The sequence below is a fragment of the Suricata suricatta genome, chromosome 3 (genome assembly GCF_006229205.1).
Source record: "Suricata suricatta isolate VVHF042 chromosome 3, meerkat_22Aug2017_6uvM2_HiC, whole genome shotgun sequence".
NCBI lineage: Eukaryota > Metazoa > Chordata > Mammalia > Carnivora > Herpestidae > Suricata > Suricata suricatta.
In genome coordinates, this window is record NC_043702.1 from 69,212,679 (window position 1) to 69,231,665 (window position 18,987).

The 18,987-nt window shown below is 33.8% G+C and overlaps 2 protein-coding genes across 7 annotated transcripts in view; one reads left to right on the top strand and one right to left on the bottom strand.

The window, feature by feature from the left end:
• The window catches only part of LOC115287783 (lymphocyte antigen 75), a 128,914-nt gene extending 126,082 nt beyond the window's left edge, over positions 1 to 2,832 (top strand). Inside the window, exon 39 of the mRNA XM_029934510.1 lies at positions 2,537 to 2,832. Within this exon, the coding sequence (XP_029790370.1) occupies positions 2,537 to 2,739 (203 nt within the window). The 3' untranslated portion in view covers positions 2,740 to 2,832. The remainder of the gene's footprint in view (positions 1 to 2,536) is intronic.
• A 2,647-nt stretch (positions 2,833 to 5,479) lies between these two features.
• Positions 5,480 to 18,987, bottom strand: part of MARCHF7 (membrane associated ring-CH-type finger 7) — a 50,215-nt gene continuing 36,707 nt past the window's right edge. For 3 of the 6 annotated variants that reach the window (XM_029934518.1, XM_029934517.1, XM_029934520.1), the window contains 5 exons: positions 17,736 to 17,905; positions 13,730 to 13,839; positions 10,853 to 10,966; positions 9,201 to 9,249; positions 5,481 to 6,738 (listed from right to left, as the gene is read on the bottom strand). In XM_029934518.1, coding sequence (XP_029790378.1) covers positions 6,680 to 6,738; positions 9,201 to 9,249; positions 10,853 to 10,966; positions 13,730 to 13,839; positions 17,736 to 17,905 — 502 coding nt within the window. In that variant the 3' untranslated portion in view covers positions 5,481 to 6,679. Of the gene's footprint in view, positions 6,739 to 9,200; positions 9,250 to 10,852; positions 10,967 to 13,706; positions 13,840 to 17,735; positions 17,906 to 18,987 lie in introns of those variants that run through there. The other 3 variants (XR_003906657.1, XM_029934519.1, XR_003906656.1) reach the window with 3 other exon arrangements.

Sequence of the window (18,987 nt, forward strand, 5' to 3'; positions counted from 1 at the left end):
GTTTTAGAAACCACCACCTAATTTTTCAAAGTGGTCGAACTGTTACATTCCTACTGCACATCCATCTCATGGAGAGTCCATCTAATTTCAGCCATTCAGAGGTATGTGTAGTCATTTTAATTTTCATTTCCCTGATGAATGTCGAGCACTTTTACACACTCATATTAGCCATATCAATGTGTTTTGTGAAATGCCTACCCCAAATCTTTTGTCCTTATTTTTTTAATTGGGTTGCCTTCTCAATTGATACTTTTTTGTTTTAAAAATTCTGGATTGGCATTATCAGATGTAGATTTTCTCTCAGATTGGGGCTTGCTATGACTATGATGGAAGAGGAAAGGAGTGTTTGAGAGAATTACTGGAGAATTAAATTTTCACTCTTCAATAGGAGGAATAACTAACTTAAAATATCAAGCAAAGGGGCATCTGGCTGGCTCAGTTGTTAGAGCACGTGGCTCTTGATCTCAGGGTAGTGAGTTTAAGACCACATTGGGCATACAGCTTAAAAATAAAATAAAGCAGGGTTGCCTGGGTGGCTCAGTCAGTTAGGACTCTGGCTTAGGTCATGATCTCACCTTTGTGGGTTTGAGCCCTGGGTCAGGCTCTGTGCTGACAGCTCAGAGCCCGGAGCCTGCTCCAGATTCTCTCTCTCTGCCCCTCCCCCTCCCCCTCTCATGCTCTGTCTCTGTCTCAAAAATAAGTAAAACATAAAAAAAAAAAAAAAAAAGCAAAGTACCACCTCACATCCATTAGGTTGGCTACCAAAATATACATATATACATATACATATATACACACACACACAATAAAAAACATAAAACAAGTAATGACAAGGACATGGAGAAAATGGAACAGTTGTGCACTATTGGTGAGAATTTCAAATGGTACAGAAAACAGTAATGCTAACTTAAAAAACTACAAATACCTACAATGCAGCAGTCCCATTTCTGGGTATACACCCAAAAGAAATCAAAAGAGGTATTAAACAGATTTGTAAACTCATGTTCACAGCAGCATTATTCACAATAGCTAAAAAGTGGAAGGTACCAACCCAAGTGTCCACCAACAGATGAATGGGTAAGTAGAACATGATACATATACACTATGGAACATTTAGCCTTAAAAGCAATTCTGACACATCCTACAACATGCACAAACTTAAAGACATTATTAAACTAAGTGAAATAAGCTGGTCACAAAAGTACAACTACTACATGAGTTCAATGATCTGAGGTACCTTGAACAGTGGACCTACATAAAGTAGAATGATAGTTAACAGGAAATAAAAAAAGGGAAGAGTGGGGCATTAGTGTTTAATATATAGTGTCTCGGGTTTAAAAGACAAAGAATTCTGTGGAGAAGTGGTGACACAGCACATCAGTGTGAATGTACTTAACACTATAGAACTGTAAACTTAAAAATGGTCAAGATGGTATTTTGTTACGTGTATTTCACATTAAAAAATTTAATCAAGAAAAGCTGTGTAAGTATGTTATTTATAAGTATGGAGGCAAAAAACAGTTGTTAACAGGAATGATTAAGTTTGAGGAATGGGAATTCAGGGTTGAGTGGCAGTGGGAGAGAAGGAGCAAAGTATTTTCCGACATGTCTTTGCACCATATATATTTAAGTGTGTATGGGGGAAGGATATACACAGTAGAATATAAAAGGATACACAGATTTAAGCACAAAAGAGTAGGTCGGTTTATGATGGTTCTCAGAATACCATTAGGAGTTGAAAGAACTGGCAACAAAGCAGTCTTTGAATTCATTAAAAATATATTGATATATTTCATAAGAATGTGTTACTATTCAAGAAAGCCTGGCTTTCTTGATGCATTTTCATCTAAAGGTCCAATACAAATAATACAACCCACACCTTAACAAACTAACTGCTACAAACCTTTAGGATCAGAAAGGGGAGAATTTTCCTTTTTGTGGTCATTTTCCTCCTCCTAATTCCTAAATGGAGTTAATTTCCCTGGACTGACTGACTTACAAATATTATGCGTGTTTTCAATAGCCACAGACTGCAAGGTTGTACATAATTACTTCAGGAATACGCACATACAGTTACTTGAATAAATAGAAAAAGGGAAAGAACTTACTGCCATTCTTGTTTTTTCTCAGTGAAACAAATTCTAAATGCCCAAAGCCAGATAAACCAATAAGCTTCATTAATGTAAACAAGTATCTAAAGACAACTAGTCTTTAAAAAAGCAGTAAATAGGAAGTCTTAGATCAGGAAGTAAAATCCAAGGAAGACAAATAGAACTGTGGTATGCCCTGAGTGTGGGTAATTTTAAAATCTTACAGTAGAGTGGACAATTGTAAAACTCAGTATCTTGAAGAGAATGGCAGTCATTCAAGCTAAGAAATATAAACCCGAGTGTAATTTTTAAATTTTTCTCAGTGTGGGAAATTCTAATAGGCATATATTTAAATGATGAAACTGTACTTGTGCCCCCCCCAATACAGTTCTAGCAACTGTGTCCTGATTTCCATATGTATATATTTTTTGTCTTTTCCTTTACAGATAACCACATTTTAGTATCAGCTTTGGTGATTGCTAGCACAGTAATTTTGACAGTTTTGGGAGCAATCGTTTGGTTCCTGTACAAAAGAAATTTGGATTCTGGTTTCACCACAGTTTTTTCAACTGCACCCCAATCACCTTATAACGACGACTGTGTTTTGGTAGTTGCAGAAGAAAATGAGTATGCTGTTCATTTTGACTAAGATCTTGGAAATTTCCGATTAAGACATCAAACACCTTGACAGTGATTCCTGTGCAGGATTTTAATGTATTAAACTTGACAATACAAAACTATAGTTTTTATGGTTTATTTCCTTATTCCAGTAACAATTATTCTCATGTAATCATGACCAAAACTGATCTTTTGGCTCATTATAAGAGCAAAGTTTTAAAACAAATGATCATAGATACAATTTAGTAGTTGAACCACCACCCTAAATGTACCTTTCACTTAAAATAAAGCCCAAAGTAGTAAAGCAGATAAAAATAAATACCTAGTCTACTGCTCTATCTTCCTTCCCAACTGGTTGAACCACCTTAGGTTATAATTGGAAAAAAAAAATTCTACCTACCGCTGTAGTTTTAGCAATCACCAGGTCTTAACCAATTTCTAGGTCTTGCTCTTTTAATAACACATACCTTTAAAAAGATCCTATACATTGATATGACCCATGCTATTTACTATGGCAGGCAATTCCCCTAATATCTTCCTTTCTGAGTTTTTTTTTAGTTAGATGTAGGTAAATATTTAAACTTTAACCACCCCACATTCTACATAATTTTTAAATTTCATTACTTTTAGAACATGCCTTTGGACCAGAAATCTTATTTTGTACTGATAACGGTTAAAATGACACATAATGAAATTCTATAAATTTTTCAAAACAAAAGGATTACAGCCATACCAGGAAGGTGTGGAGGAGGCTGGCAATGAGAATACCACTTTGATCACAGAGCCCCTTTGTTTAGGATATTTCTCCTCTACCACCAGATCTGTTCCATATAAGGTATCTCAATGCTCCCCAACCACTGATGAACTATCATTCAGACATGAAAACTATGTTAGCAAAAACTGCAGAAAAACACTACATAGTACTGTAGTGATGATACCCAAAGTTTTCAGTACATGTTCTGTACATTTTAATACAAAGGTGAGAAGAATCTTTTGGGCAGTAAAAAAAGAAAACGATAGTTGAAATCAAGTCATTGTCCTTATCTTTTACAGCTTAAAAATATTAGAAAAGATAAATATATGGAGTTCATATAAATTACATTTACTGTATTTAGAAACCTGAGAGCTCAAAGAAGTGGTATCTCTCCCTAACCCATGTTCCACCAATTATCTTATGGGAAATACTTTCCTTATGGGGAAGAATGGCAACAAAGTCCCAGCTTACATGATCTGTGTCCACTGGCACTATGAATACCATCTTTCATCGCACTTAATGGCACTATTGTTTAATGACATAGGAAAAACTACAAAGTGCTGCCAGGACTAGACAGTGTGGCTGTGTGGTACCAAAAGAGTAGATGTTAAACTAGCTGTATTACACAAAACAACTACGTTCTGTAAGAGCTTTACATTTCTAAGATTTTGGATACTATTTTATTCCTGGTAAATTAAGAGTGGTACTAATAGTGAACAACATGAGAATTCCTTCCTACTTTTTCTATTCAAATTCTGCAAGTCCTTTAAGAATGAAGACAGATATTAACTCTTCCTTAAAAATTTCTCTAATAATGACAGATTTCTACAATGTCTAATATGGTAGCCACAAACTACATGTGACTATTTAAAATTAAATATATCTTAAAAGTTCAGGTCCTCAATTGCACTAGCAACACTTCAAATGCTCAAAACATACATAGTTAGTAGCTACTGTAACAGGCAATACAAATTATAGAACACTGGCATTTCCATTATCCAAAGTTTTACCAGACAGTAGTGCTGCTCTAGAATCTCCCCTTACACAGAACTCCCATACAACTAATTTTCTTCTGTTCACTTTCATAACTTCTACCCAATGGCAGCTCTTCTAAAATGGCTACTTTAAACTGATTTAATTTTCCATATTTGATTTCATTTTTCAAAAAAGTTCTTAGAGGTCCCTGGTTAAATGAGTGTTAAATCTTAATTTTCTTCATACATTAGAACATCTGTAACAGGGCCTTTGCATCTATTTAGTGGTCAACAGCTAACTGAATCATTCAAGTCTGTATATTTTTAATATCAATAACATAAGCATGTTTGTTTATATTCAAAATGTGTAAGTTGCTTTCTTCAACATCTTGGTTTTAGTTAATAAGGACAATATAAATTCTTACCGTCTGGCAGGTATCTAGAGAGAAGAACATTAAATTGCATTTTCCTAGGAAGTTGCATTCTCTGTAGTAGTACTATATGGTCTGTCTCTTTATTTCTGTTTTTATAGTTTTAAAAGTAACAACCAATGAAAAGACTTTCCTTATTCCCTCTAAATCACACTTACAGGACCAGAAGCTTATACAATACTGAAACATGAAACAGTAAGTGGTACTAAGGGATTGAAAGAATACTATAAAGCCCAAGCCACTGTGTATCTCTGTCATTAAGCATTTAATATGACCATAAACTGCATACCAATGGAGTGTTTCCTATTAAATTTTTAAATAAAAAGTTTTGTGGGTTGAGTAGCAGATACTTAACTTTCATGCTGAGTTCTAATAAAAGTGCAAATGTTTCAAACTCAAAGCACCCCTAAGGACCTACAGAATAGTGAAACTGGTATCCTTAAATTTTGTATTTTTTCTTTAAATAAAGCAATGCAGAGATAACAGGTAAAAGTTGAGCAAATGTTTTACAAACATTTATATTTTTGTATGAATTGTGATTTTCCTTCTGGAAGGTCTGAAGTCTACTTTGAGCACCACCAGTTTAAAAGGAAAAACATTTCAAACTATAAAGTAAATCAATCAGTATGCATTTTATTTTCAGCCAAGGTTTTACATTAAGACCAACGAACTAAGTGTAGGCAAACTGTTGATTCACTTTTGAGAAATTACATGGTTTCTATTTAGGTTCTGAAAATGTAGTTAGTTGCCATAACATAAGACTTTAATATCCTAAAGAGTGTTGACAGAGGAAATAAACAGTGTTACGAAAATATACACAACTCCTGACCATGGTGTAGATCTATTCATGGTGAATAGATAATGTTCATCTGTTCTCCAAAAGTAGTGAAAAATATTAAGTCATTAAATAAATGCTCAGAATTACCAAGAACAGTTAAAAACGACCAGGATCCAAACAGGTTATTTATATTGTATTTATCTACAAAGAAGTGACAACACTAAAAAACACATTGAAAACCAGTGTTTTAAACTTTAAATGTGGGATTTTAAAAATATTCTGTTAACTTGAGATTGCAATCATTTTTTTTCCAAATAGCATTTGATGGGCAATTCTGATATTAATTTATAGCTGTAATACTCCTAATAGGAATATCTACATACTATGGCCTATCAAATATAATCTGCATTTTGCAAATCAATACAAAAATTTATCCATCATTTATACATTTTATATACTTCTTAAAAATTAGACTTTATTGCTAATTTAGGATTCATATTAAATTTGGGAACCTAATATATAATGCTTTCATAACTTCCCAATTATTTTTTTTACAAACACTGGAAACAAATGATCATGAAAATGAGACTGCAACTTAAGGCATTTTGAAAGGAAAAATAATTAGGTGCCATTTTATTTCAAAAGCATATTTTGTCCCACTTTTTTCACTAGCAAGAAACTAAAAACATGAACCTTTTTTCATAAATAGGACTACAGTAATCAGAACACAAAAAAGGGTCATCAGCATTACTTAGATATTTAAAACAAGGATAACATTTTCTTACTCCCCTAAAAGAAAAATAATTATGATGACCAGTTTATAAACATCAGATTCACTGGCCATGTTAACAGGTCCAGGAGAATTTTAATTCAGCAATACTTGAAAACTCTATATCTATAGACACCTATGTTTATAGTGTCTATAGATATATAGTCAATGTACTCAATAGGCATTTCCCACAAAATTAATTCATACGTAATTGCCAGTTTTAATAAACACTTGTTCACATATCATCCATTTGTCTTATATGAAGTTAGGCAATATCAAATGTTCTGTTATGGTCTCCATCATCTTCGGAGTCATCCTCTGAAGCTGTTGAAAGAAAACAGGATGATCAAGAATGGTTTAAAGGGGGATGAGAATGGATATGTAAATATGAAGCCAGAAAAGTAAAAAACCCCAATTGAGTATACCGTTTGGTCAAAATGGTAAGTTATGACAGGGTGAGGGGTGGTTTGACTGTGGGTGATGCCCTTCCATAACACTCCCACCCCCACATCTTTTTATGTTCTTATAAAAATGAGAATGCTTAAAAATGTGTTTGAAGAACATCTTCTAAAAAGCTTCTGAGATCAGCCTGTGTTCATAGTAGCTAATGATACAGACCCTAGAAAAAAAATGAACTTAAGGAAAGTGCTCTCACACACCTGAATAGAATCTGGTTTATTATCACTGCATGTTTGATGCATCCGATGAGAATGAAAAAAATGTACTCAGAATAGGTTATGGGTATTCTTGCAATTTACATCAAAGTTATGTCTATACAATGCCAAGAAAAAGCTCTATTTAGTCCAAAAAGCTTTATATAGACATAGCCTAAGTTAAAACAATTGGATTTAGTAAAAAACTTATGTTGAGATGATTCCTATGGCTCGACATTGTCAGAAACATCTTGTCTGCAGTATTTCTGACCTCAATTTATTTAAGAGTCATTGTTTTAGCTGAGAAGTTTAAAATAACACCTTGGAATGTCTATAGGAAGGACATAAGCATAGAACTATGGATTCTATAAATTGTTCTATGTATTAAGGAAAATGAAATTCACTTCAACACCCAATCAGCATTTCCCCGATTATCAAGGGCATAAAGGTTAAATGTATACTCTTCTTCTATTAATATTAGGCCCAATATTTAAGAGCACCCAACAAACTGAATCAACAAAAACATCCAACATGTATGGATGAAATTTAAGCTTTCATGTTTCAATTTATCTTACAGAAATCTTAAATCCATTTTTAGTAAATGATAGCAAGCATATACTTAGATCATGAATGAGTAAATCCTATGGTTAAGTTTTATTGCTATATCATGGAGAAATACCAAAATACCAAACTAAGGAAAAAAACCCCAGTTTTTCAGAGAACTTCTCATGTTTTCTATTCAACTAACTCAAGAGAAGAAAATTCAGTAAGAGCCAACTTTTAAATACATTAATATTCTGGTACTTAGGAGTAAGCTTGTGGCACCCACAACAGCTTTTACTCTCAGTGAATCTGGGTATATTTCACCTCCATCTTTCTCACATGTTGGGAGCAGACACTGCTATGTTTAGGAAACTACTGAGAATGTTAAAAAAAAAAAAGGCAATCTGGGGGAAATATTATTACCATCTGAAACAAATTATGACCATCACATCTGGCAAAGTGTAAATTACAATTTGCTAACAGAGAGCTTTGTTAGATAACATAAAGGATGTGAAGTGTGTACAAAAGAAAGATGTACACCAAATGAATTTTTACTTTATATACCAGACTCCCTAACATATACCATTTTCACATACACTAAACTGCGAAAAGGCATCTGGTTGTACCTCTAATCCTTTTAAAACTTAAAGATAGTACACATTTAATAACAAAAATCCATGTCTTAGAATATTCAGGGAATTAAAAGGTTCTCAAGAAGACCAAGTCCTTCTCAAACTTTACTTCAAAGGATGCTGAGGTTTCCCTAAAGGTTAAAAAAAAAATGCACACTACGGATAACACTCCAAGTGTTTATAAAAATAAGTACAGAAGATAACCAAGTGGAAACACTTCAAAGAGTGTAATATAATCTGATCATGGGGAGCCAGCTGCTTTGGGTGAAAAAGTACAACAGGTAGGGAGCCACCAATATCTGTGCCCACCTGGTATGAAGCACCCTGGAGGTTGTAGGACTCTGAGGTTAAGCTGTGCAGATGCCTATAAAGATCTGGGCATTAAGTGCCTTCACATAGGTGCCCAGGCAGAAGTCCTGATGCTGGAACATGATCTTAAGAGATTGGAGCTGCTGGCGGAGCTGGCTGCCTATTAAAGGTCCATGAGGACCTGAATAAGGAGCAGAAAAAAAACTATGGCTTCTGTTATGGACTCAGAACTAGGAATCTTTCACTGCTATTTTCCTAGAACTACACAAAAACCCAGGGAAAACTTTTAATGATCTAACAAAACTGAATAAGTAAAATTTCACTCACACACACATCTAACAGATTTAGAAGTATGGTTTGAGCAGTAGTTAGGTGTCGTCTTCTTGATTAAAATTAAGGTGATCAAAAATAAAAAATTTAAATAAAACACTAGTTACAATACATCCTTCCGTACTTTCAAAGTCAAAAATTTTTTAAATATGCTTTAAATAAACTCAGTTGTCCAACCCATCTTTCCCAAATCAATTATGGTATTATTAAACCTATAAAGGAAGCTCTTATTTGTAGAAAGAGTATACAGTAAGGTTTTGGTCTGTGGATTTAATTTGCAGAAGTAAATTCAAGTCTGGGAAGGGGAAATTCCACCTACTTTCGAGATCTTCCATATGTGCCTGAAGAGTTCTTGCAAGGTTAATAAACTAGAAACAATGCAGAAAGAAATATAGTAGTTTAAATGTTGCAAATGGATCTAAAAAGATAATCAGTATAGGAGATTCATTTCTACTTTAAAAAGTCATACACCATTTTAAGCCTTTAAACAGGGGTCTTTTTTTACCCCCACATAAAAAATTACAAGCTTAAAATATTAATTTTTTACTATTGTATATAATCACCACTATATAAATGGTCATGTAGAAATCATGAATCATGTAGAAACTGAAAACTGATACAATAAAATAACTTTATCCAATAGCATTTCTGTTTTCTTGCATAAATACAACACTTCAAAAAGTTAAGGAGAAAAAAATTAAAACCAATAGAAAGTGGACACAAATAAACTCACTCTTAGTGGTCCCCCCAAAAAAAAAAAAAAACCCAAAACCAAACACAGGAACAATATTATTTTTCCTATCTAAATTTGATAGCTATAGATGTATTACATTTACTTCAGTACTTAAAAAAATTCATGAAAATGACTTCTGCATTAATAATTTGCACCTTTTACAAAGGCATGAATTCAATGGATCTTATTATATGCTTTAACAAAGTTTATTCATTTTGAAAAGTAAGTTATCTCTTAGGGAATCATCTTATGGGCATCTACTATATTTAGGTACTATAATCTAAAGTATTTAAAAGTCAAGAGATCTTTGCTCAAATTCTGAATGTTCTTGATAGTTCATTCTCTTTTCTCTCAATGATGAAAATCTGGCAAATGGCTCATGGAAATGTTCACATGACAATTACAGAAAAATGTTTAACCAATTTAGAAACCATACATTTACTGGTTAATTTAGTAATTTTCAAGACAAAACAAAAATATTACACCTCCCCAAAAACTTGGCTCTATTTTTATCATCAAAGTGAATATTTAAATAATAGTCCGAAGTATGTTTATGAACACATTTCAAGATAGAAGCATTCACAATGCTACAGTAGTGAGATACAGGCCCTAGCCCCCACCGCACAAACTGGGCAAAGCAGAAGAGTATAAATTTCTATGGTTCACTGAGATAAGTAGTATCACTTACTTGTAAGCACCTAAGAGACAGCTAGCTTAAGTGTTAACATTAAGGTAAGAGTGTACAGAGTAAACGCACAATAGTCTACAACTTGAGTAGTTTCTAGTAATATGAATGCTTAAAAAATAGTACACTGGTAATCTTTTATAGGATAGTAACAGATGAAACTGGAAGTTAATTTCCCATACTCTTTTGGTTTTTGGAGTTCAACTTCAATATAGGCTTCTAAGCTGTAATAATGAATTATTTCCTCCCAAATGAAAAAAAGCATTTTCCCTAGGTATTTTCAATTCCTTCCTTGTTTTTCACTGACAATATTCCATTACTACCTTCATGAGCTAGAGAATTACTTCTTTAAAAATAGCTTTTTGAAAATATCTCCTGCTTGATATAGAAGACAGCAATTTCTATTAAATCTACAGTATCTTTATTTTTAAGACACATTTTAATAGAACTCCCCAAAGAAAACAAAATGTGAACATATAAAAACAATCTGCTTTTCAAAGCAAACACTTGCGGCATCACACCCTCCCTTCTCCCCCACTCCAATATTACTTACTCGAACACGTGTGCTTGGTTCATTTGTATTTCCCATCATATCAGAAAAGCTTTGTTCGCACAAGTGCAATAATACAACTAGGTAGAGACCAGAGCTGATAAACTCATACTCAGCCTTCAACAGGGAAGCAAATGAGAAAAATATGAAGAATGAAAAATTAGTAGAATTGAGATTGATAGTCATAGCATACTGATAAACTAGAGGAAATGTATTTATATCCAGTTCTTAGAAAGAGATATAATGCCAATTATTAAAAAAGAAAAAGCTGTCCTTCGTAGTTTCATAAAAGTTTACTAATTGCCATATATTCAATTAGGTGTGTGAATAACCTTTTTATTCTCATATAGTCTTCCTTTATGTAATGATTTATATAAAAGTGGGAAAAATAATTTGATGGTGGAATGAATGCTCTGGTTCTACATAAAGCTCAAAACTGACTTCATTACACAGCTGGCTTTAACTATTTGCTTAAACATTACCACTTCACCTACAGCAAAATCAATATATTATGTAACTAAAATCCTATTCTGAGTGTTTAAGTGTTCGGGTAATTAACTTAAAGCCAACAGTAATTATTAAAATGAACTAAAAAAAGGTGGTAACTTCCTCATATCATTCACCTAGAAATTTGCAGTGAGTAAAAATAGTTCTTCGGCTCATTGCTGTCCTGTTGATTTTGAAGCAAAGAAAACAAATCATGAATATAGTATTGTCAAAAAGTTAATCTGTTCTGTGATTGTTACATGGTGAACTATCTATAAATTGTATCATATTTTGATAACTTATCCGAAGTTAAGAAATCTGTGTTCTTAGTACCAACTTCATCAAGTAACTGGTTATAGATTCTTCAGAATACTTGACAAATTTGAAATTGATTAATAAAAGTTTCTCTAAATGCTTCACTTCATTAAATTTGCTTATTTTTAACTTAAAAGAAAATCATGTATCCAGAAGATTAAAATGTGTTAAATTAGTCATTTAAAATGAAGGTTATTTGTCAGGCCAGTAGAATCCATGATTCACAAAGAACAAAGATGTTAAAGCCAGAAAGCTTAATCAATACTGTCATTTTTACAGTGACTCCACCTAATATTTCCCAACGACTTAAATTACTGAAGGTGGGTCATTAAAATCCTTAAAGAACAATAAAAATATTTTTAGCTGTATGGAAAAGCCAATGGACTATCTTCAAGAGACATGATGAAGCACCTAAATAAAGAATGGGAGGAGAAAACCATTCTTTGAAACCTACTCTGATTTTGGGGGGTGGGGAGGATTCTTTGCATCTTTCCATACTCTTTCCTTCTGTTCTTAAAATACCAATGTCTAATGGTCTAGAGAGAGACTCCTTAAGAATTTAAGATAATTCCTTATTGAAAGTGGTACTCCTTTTGGACACAACTGAGTTCATTAAAGAATAAAACAATAATTATTATTAGAGTAGCATTTATACTATATCAATAGCCTAATTTTTTTTCATTCATTAGATCAGTGGTTCTTAACTTGTATCTAAGAAATTAGCTTCAGAGATCTGAGAGTCCCTTATATTATATGCAGATTTTGTGTCTAAGTATATTTTGTAAGGAGTGTTCCTTGGTTTTAATCAGATTTTCAAAGGGCATCTATATTCCCACATTTAAAAAGTCCGAAGGTGTTCACAAAAGATCATATATCGCATAGTTCCATTTATATGAAATATCCAGAATAGATACATCCAAAGAGACAGAACACAGACTGGTGGCTGCCAGGGGATGGAAAAAGCAGGAAACAGGGATCAACTACCTAATGGGTATAGGATTTTCTTCTGAAGAGATGAAAATGTCCCGGAACTAGAGAGAGGTGATGATTGTAGAGCACTCAAGTATACTAGTACCAATAAACTGTTCACCTTAACATGGTTATGTTATATAAATTTCACTTCTAATAAAAAAGGGGAGAAAAGTGTCCATTACCCCTTCATTTAAAAAGCGTTTTTCAAGCATTCAGTCATTCTGTCACCATCATCTCTCTTTTTATCACAAATATGCTAATAAGCACACTTGGATAGTATGCCCCTAGAGTTATCCTAGTAATCTCTTTGAACATCTCCCCCCTCGCCTGAATTTTCCTTTAAAAAGGAAAAAATACTGGGCTCTAAGCTTCAAGAGAAATTAGTGATCCAATCAATGGCGGGGGTGGGGTGGGTTGAGGGGGTGGGCAGGGGGGAGGATGGAAGGAATGACCAATATATACCAAAATATCTGAGAAATGAGAGGATAATATTTGAAATATAATTTTAATATGATCAGAGAAATCCCAACATTTTTTATTTGTAGTGATACAAATAGTAAAGGAAAGAGAAACAATGTGAATTTGGAATAAATGATTTCATATAAAATAATCTGTTCAACATATAGATGGAAGAGGGAATGGGGGAGGTAGAGGGAACCAGACATGAGGAAGAACAGGGGATCATACAGGCACATAAAAAATACAGAACTAGGATGCAGATCTGGGGCTTGGGGTTTCAATTATTTTCCAGTACTCAGAGACATTCACAGCTGAGACAGCTCTGGGGAGGGAAGGTTGGCTTGACTACTTTGGGACCCATTTCCTAAGCTTTTATTATTTTTAGGTTTATTTAGGAAGCAGATGATGAATTTTACCTTACACTTAAAATCTGTGATGTGGTTATGTGCCTTGTGCTTTAAAAAGTTAGGAGGAAGATAATGAAAAATTATAAAATCATACAATATCTAATATGGTAACAGAATTATATTAAAAACATTACAATTATTATTTTAATGCAGGTTTTCTGACCATGATTTAATCTTTTCTTCAAGAGTTGTCCTTTAAGCATAGAACAGACACTTACCAAATTAGGCAAAATATACTAACTTGTTCATTTGCATGAGCTCTATGTAGTTCATGAATATCAAAATCCTCCAGGTTAAGCTGCAACTTCTCTTTACAGAGTTCACAGGTGGTTACAGCCTCTAATGAAGAACCTGGTAAAATTAAAAGGAAAATTTAGTTTGCTATATCTCCACAAAATAGTATTCCTTGTACAGTTTTGAGCTTAGAATATAGAGAAGCAAAAGGGAGAAAGGAAGGAAGATTGCATTACTGCTATAAACCAGTAAGATCTCCTAAAATAACTGGATAAGACTAATGTGTCTGTTAGGTCCTAATCAGTGGTATTTAGGCTTATGCCCATTATTTAGGTGTCTGTTTTATTTTCTTCCAGAAATGCAAACAACCCCATCCTTGATGGTGAGAAGCTGACAATGGAACATCATCTGTACTTCCTACTTCTTCCTTAAGCACCTTGATAAGATGCCATGAAAACGTTATTAAATAATGTAGTATCCCAAACAACTAGTTACCTATATTCAGGCCAAGATCTCTGATATGACAATATATACCTAAGACCTTTTGTTCTCTAAGAAATGAGCATTCCCTATAAGCTAGGAGGGGACAAAAGGAATCCACCTTTGTCTAGATAAAAACAGCTCTTTTCAGCCATAAAAGGAATGAAGTCTTAATACATGATATAACATAAATGAAAGTAAATAAATTACCAGGGATTAGGGAGAGGGGGAGGTGGGAGCTGCTGCTTAATGGATAAAAGAGTTTTTGTTTTGGGGTGATAATAAATAAATAAAATTTTGGAAGTAGATAATGGTCACATAACATTCTGAATGTACTAAATGCCATGGAATAGTATATATGTAATAATGGAAAAAAGGGAAATTTTACTTGATATATTATTTTATCACAATTAAAAGGAAAAAGTTATTTCTGTCCAATATGCAGTTACTGGTTACTCCTAAGCTTCTGGTTCCAATTAAGTAAGTGGTAATATTCTAATTAAACATATAGCCAATTTCCCCCATGCTTATTTTTACACAAAGCTTTAAACTAAAAAAAATAAAGAAAAAATATGTATGTCCTAAAAGTTATAGAAGTCATGTGGTTAACAGGGTAGAGGTTTAGACTCAATTCATTTAACATTTGTTGACTGTTATGCGCCAAGATTTAGAAGGAAAAAAGTAGTAACCTCTGTCTTCAAGGAGCTCTTAGAGCTCTTAAACAGTAAAATCTGGCATAAAGTCTAAGACAGCGGTAATTTATATACATTCTTTTGAAAATAGTTGAAAAGAAAGTGAGTGCTATTTTGAGATAGTTATGTTCTCTAGGTTGTCTCAAAATGTCCTGATGCCAAATTACATTAATATAGTCACTATTATTTCAAGTACATGAATAAAACCAAGTCACTGTTGTTGCTGTTTTAGGAGTCTAACATACATAGAGGTACTGAAATTAAAATGCACCTGGAATATTTTAATTAAAGATAATATTGTACCACTGAGCTATATTCAGGATAAGTCCATATTATGACCTGTTGGAGAATACAGAACATGAAAGACACTTATCAGACATTTCTTTTTAATATTTTAATGTTTATTTTTGAGATAGAGTGCTCAAGGGGGAGGGGCAGAGAAAGAGGGAGACACAGAATCTGAAACAGGCTCGAGAGGCTCTGAGCTGTCAGCACAGAGCCCGACACAGGGCTCAAACTCAACAAATGGTGAGATCCTGACCTGAGCCCAAGTTGGCCACTTAACTGACTGAGCCACCCAAAAGCCCCACATTTATCAGACATTCTTAGAACTACTCTCTGATTCAGAAGCAGGGAAAGTGTGACTATAAAATATGGACCCTTGAGATCATGTAGTACAAATTCTTTCACATCTTAGTGCTTCATGTTTTCTCTTCTAGAAATTAAATGACTTATAGAACAACATTCAATATATCATATAAAACTGGGGAAAGTCCATTTATCCCTCCATGTTTAATCTAGTGCTCTTTCCATTAAGTCCCCACTTCATTCAGTAGGCCCTGATTGCCCTGACGGCATTTGCCTCAACTTATACTAGACTTGCTTTATTTACTTTTGCACATCCTGAAAGTTTTAACAGTCAGTCCATACATGGCAGCTGCTTAATAAACGTTTAAATCAATCTCTACCAGAATGAATTTTCTACTAGATGGTGTCTTTATGTAAGTATGAGAAAGCCATTGTGCAAATTTATCAGGATGGTTCAGTTCTTGAGATCTTTACATTCATCTGACCATATCTTAGAAAGCTTTTTAATAACCTGATAAAACCCATCTGAGTTATTTACCACATGCCCAGTACTGTGAGAAACTAATTACAAACGTCATCTCATTTGACCTTCACAACAACCTTATGTGGTATTACTCAGTTTTACTCATAATGAAAATGAGGCCCAATCCCAGACCTACATCTAATGCATCAATGTTTTTTAAAACTCTAACGCTTTTTAACTAATGTTAAAAAAAACTTACTCAAATCCTCCAGTTAAGTTAGAGCCATTATTCCAATCGAGGCCTAACAATGTTCTTAACACACTGTATCAACTGTTTTCCTGCCTACATAACACTAAATGTATAACTGCAAATGTATTAGAGGCTGAGTCAACTTGTTTTTTATTTTGGTAATGGCTGACATTTCTGGGCTCTTACTAAGTGCCAAGAACAAATGCTACCAAGCTGAACATTCATTTAATCTTGATTATGCCCCAGGGCATTAAGAAGCCAAGAAGCTGTCATAACACTGTACAGCTAAGAAGAGGCTGCAACAGGTGAGATGGGTTTGCCCTACAGCACTGGGATCAGGCTACTTTAGAAGAAAACATTACCTCTCTACTCCACAGAGGCCTTTGCTGTATCTAGCTACAAACAAAAAAATTCTCCCAGGAATCTCATAATCTCCAGCTTGCATAGGTTACCCATCTTACAAAAGATGATTATAATTAGCACTGATGCCATCATACCTCGCAAATATTTTCCTGTTATCCAACTATTATCAGACCATCAATATTATACAATAGCATACAATGGGACGCCTGGGTGCTTCAATCAGTCAAGCATCTGGCTCTTCCTATCAGCTCATGATCTCACAGTTCGAGATCAGGCCCTATGTGGGGCTCTGTGCTGATGGCGCCTGGTTGGGATTCTGTGTCTCCCTCTCTCTGTCCCTCCCCTGCTTTCTCTTTCTTTCAAATAAATAAACATTAAACACATTTTTTAAATCTGTGTACACTTACTAATCTAATTTCCCACCCTTCTCACCTTATGAGTCATTTTTACTTTATCCTCTGGTTCTCGTGGTCTAACAATTAAACGCCTCTCAACTTTAAAATTAAATTTCACTCTCTCAAGATAAATAAACATTAAAAAAAAATTGGGGTGCCTAGCTGGCTCAATCAGTTAAGTAAGTATCTGACTCTTGATTTTGGCTCAGGTCATGATTTCATGGTTTTGAGTTTGAGCTCTGCGTCAGGCTCTACACTGACAACTCAGAGCCTAGATCCTGTTTGAGTCTCTGTCTGCCTCTCCCTCTGCTCCTCTCCAGCTTGCACTCTCTCTTTCTCAAAAATAAATATTTTATTTATTTGTTTATTTTTACTTGTGAGAGAGAGAGCACGCGTGAGTAGGCAATCAAGTAGGGGAGGGGCAGAGATAGAGGGAGACAGAATCTCAAATGGGCTCCAGGTTCCGAGCTGTCAGCACTGAACCTAACGCAGAGCTTTAACTCATGAATGTTAGACCATGACACGCTTAAAACCAAAGTCAGACGCTTAACCGACTGAGCCACCCAGGCACCCCAAAACAAAAAATATATTTTTAAAAATAGCACAATAAATTAACTTTTGAAGCAAGATTAACCAAGTTCTTTAATGCTTTTGCTTCAAAAAATATTTACCATACTTTTGAGTATAAATTTGACAATCAGCAAATTACAATCAGATTTGCTAACTAAAATGCATCTCTTGCAAAGACTGAGAAAACAAAACACACAGAAAGGCAATCTTACCAGAGTTAATTTTGGCCTGTAACCACTTTTTCATACAATCTTGGTGAACATACTGCAAACTTCCTGTGCACTTGCAAGGCTCTATCAGCAAGTTAGATGATGAGGCGGCTGCCATCTGACAAATTCTACATAAATCACCTTCTTCTTCTTCAGAATCCTCTAAAAGGAGGCTAGAAAAGAAGGAACAATTTTGTAAACACAGCTATCAAAACTTATTCCAGTTGGTCATTTCCAATCATACATAATCTCAAGCAATATTTTTGTTATTTCTATTCATGTTCTGAGTAGAAAAAAGCAAACAACCATAAAAAACTGCAATGATCACAAAAAACAACTGAGAATGAAAATTACAAATGTTTTAAAGGTAAATGAAACAGGATACTCTATTACCCTTCAAATGCCTTAAGTAATTGTCTTTGATATCACTTATTTCATAGAACTTATTTTTCACAATCACTATACAAATATCCCTAAGAAATTTTAATTTCTACAGTATCATAAACTACACTTCAGTTCCAACATTATAAAGGTGATGTGCTTATACACTTAGCATTTTCCTCCCCCACTTCCCAAAAAACTTTTAGGACAACTTCAATAAATCCTAACTTGTGTTTTTTCACTTACATGCTATCAGAAACACAAACAGTTTTAAACTGATAAACTTTGGTGCTTATTCACAGTAAAAAACAAAAGACTTTTAAATTCCTCCTTTCCTCTACCTCTAGCAAGGTATTTAATCATCCTCATTTCTACAGGGTAGGCATTTAATTAAAGTGAAGCAGTTTCATTAACCTGTGTCCTCTACTTAATAGACAAACATGCATTGCTTAATTTAAATGCAGAATGATAGCCATATATATATATTTTACAAATATTTAATGACTACACACACACAAGTCCTTATTGCCTTAGTCTACTGCTGGCATGAAAGAGCTACTCAGTAAATTACAACAAATGAATGCTAACCTATTCCTGAAATATAAGCTGGATGATACAGGTTTCTAATAAATTTAGCAAAAAGATGCGTGGAAAAAGGATTAGATGTACAACTGTTAGGTGACTATCATGCTCTGGTTACACCAGAGATAAAATCTCAAACGTAAATATTTATATTTTACCTTCAGATTTAACTTTTTCTGGCTTATAGTTACAATTATTTTTATTTAAGTGTTTCAGTTTATTAGACCTATTAATTAACTTGTGGAAGGTCTTTAAATCTTCATGTATTAGCAAAAAATATAAAATAAAGGAA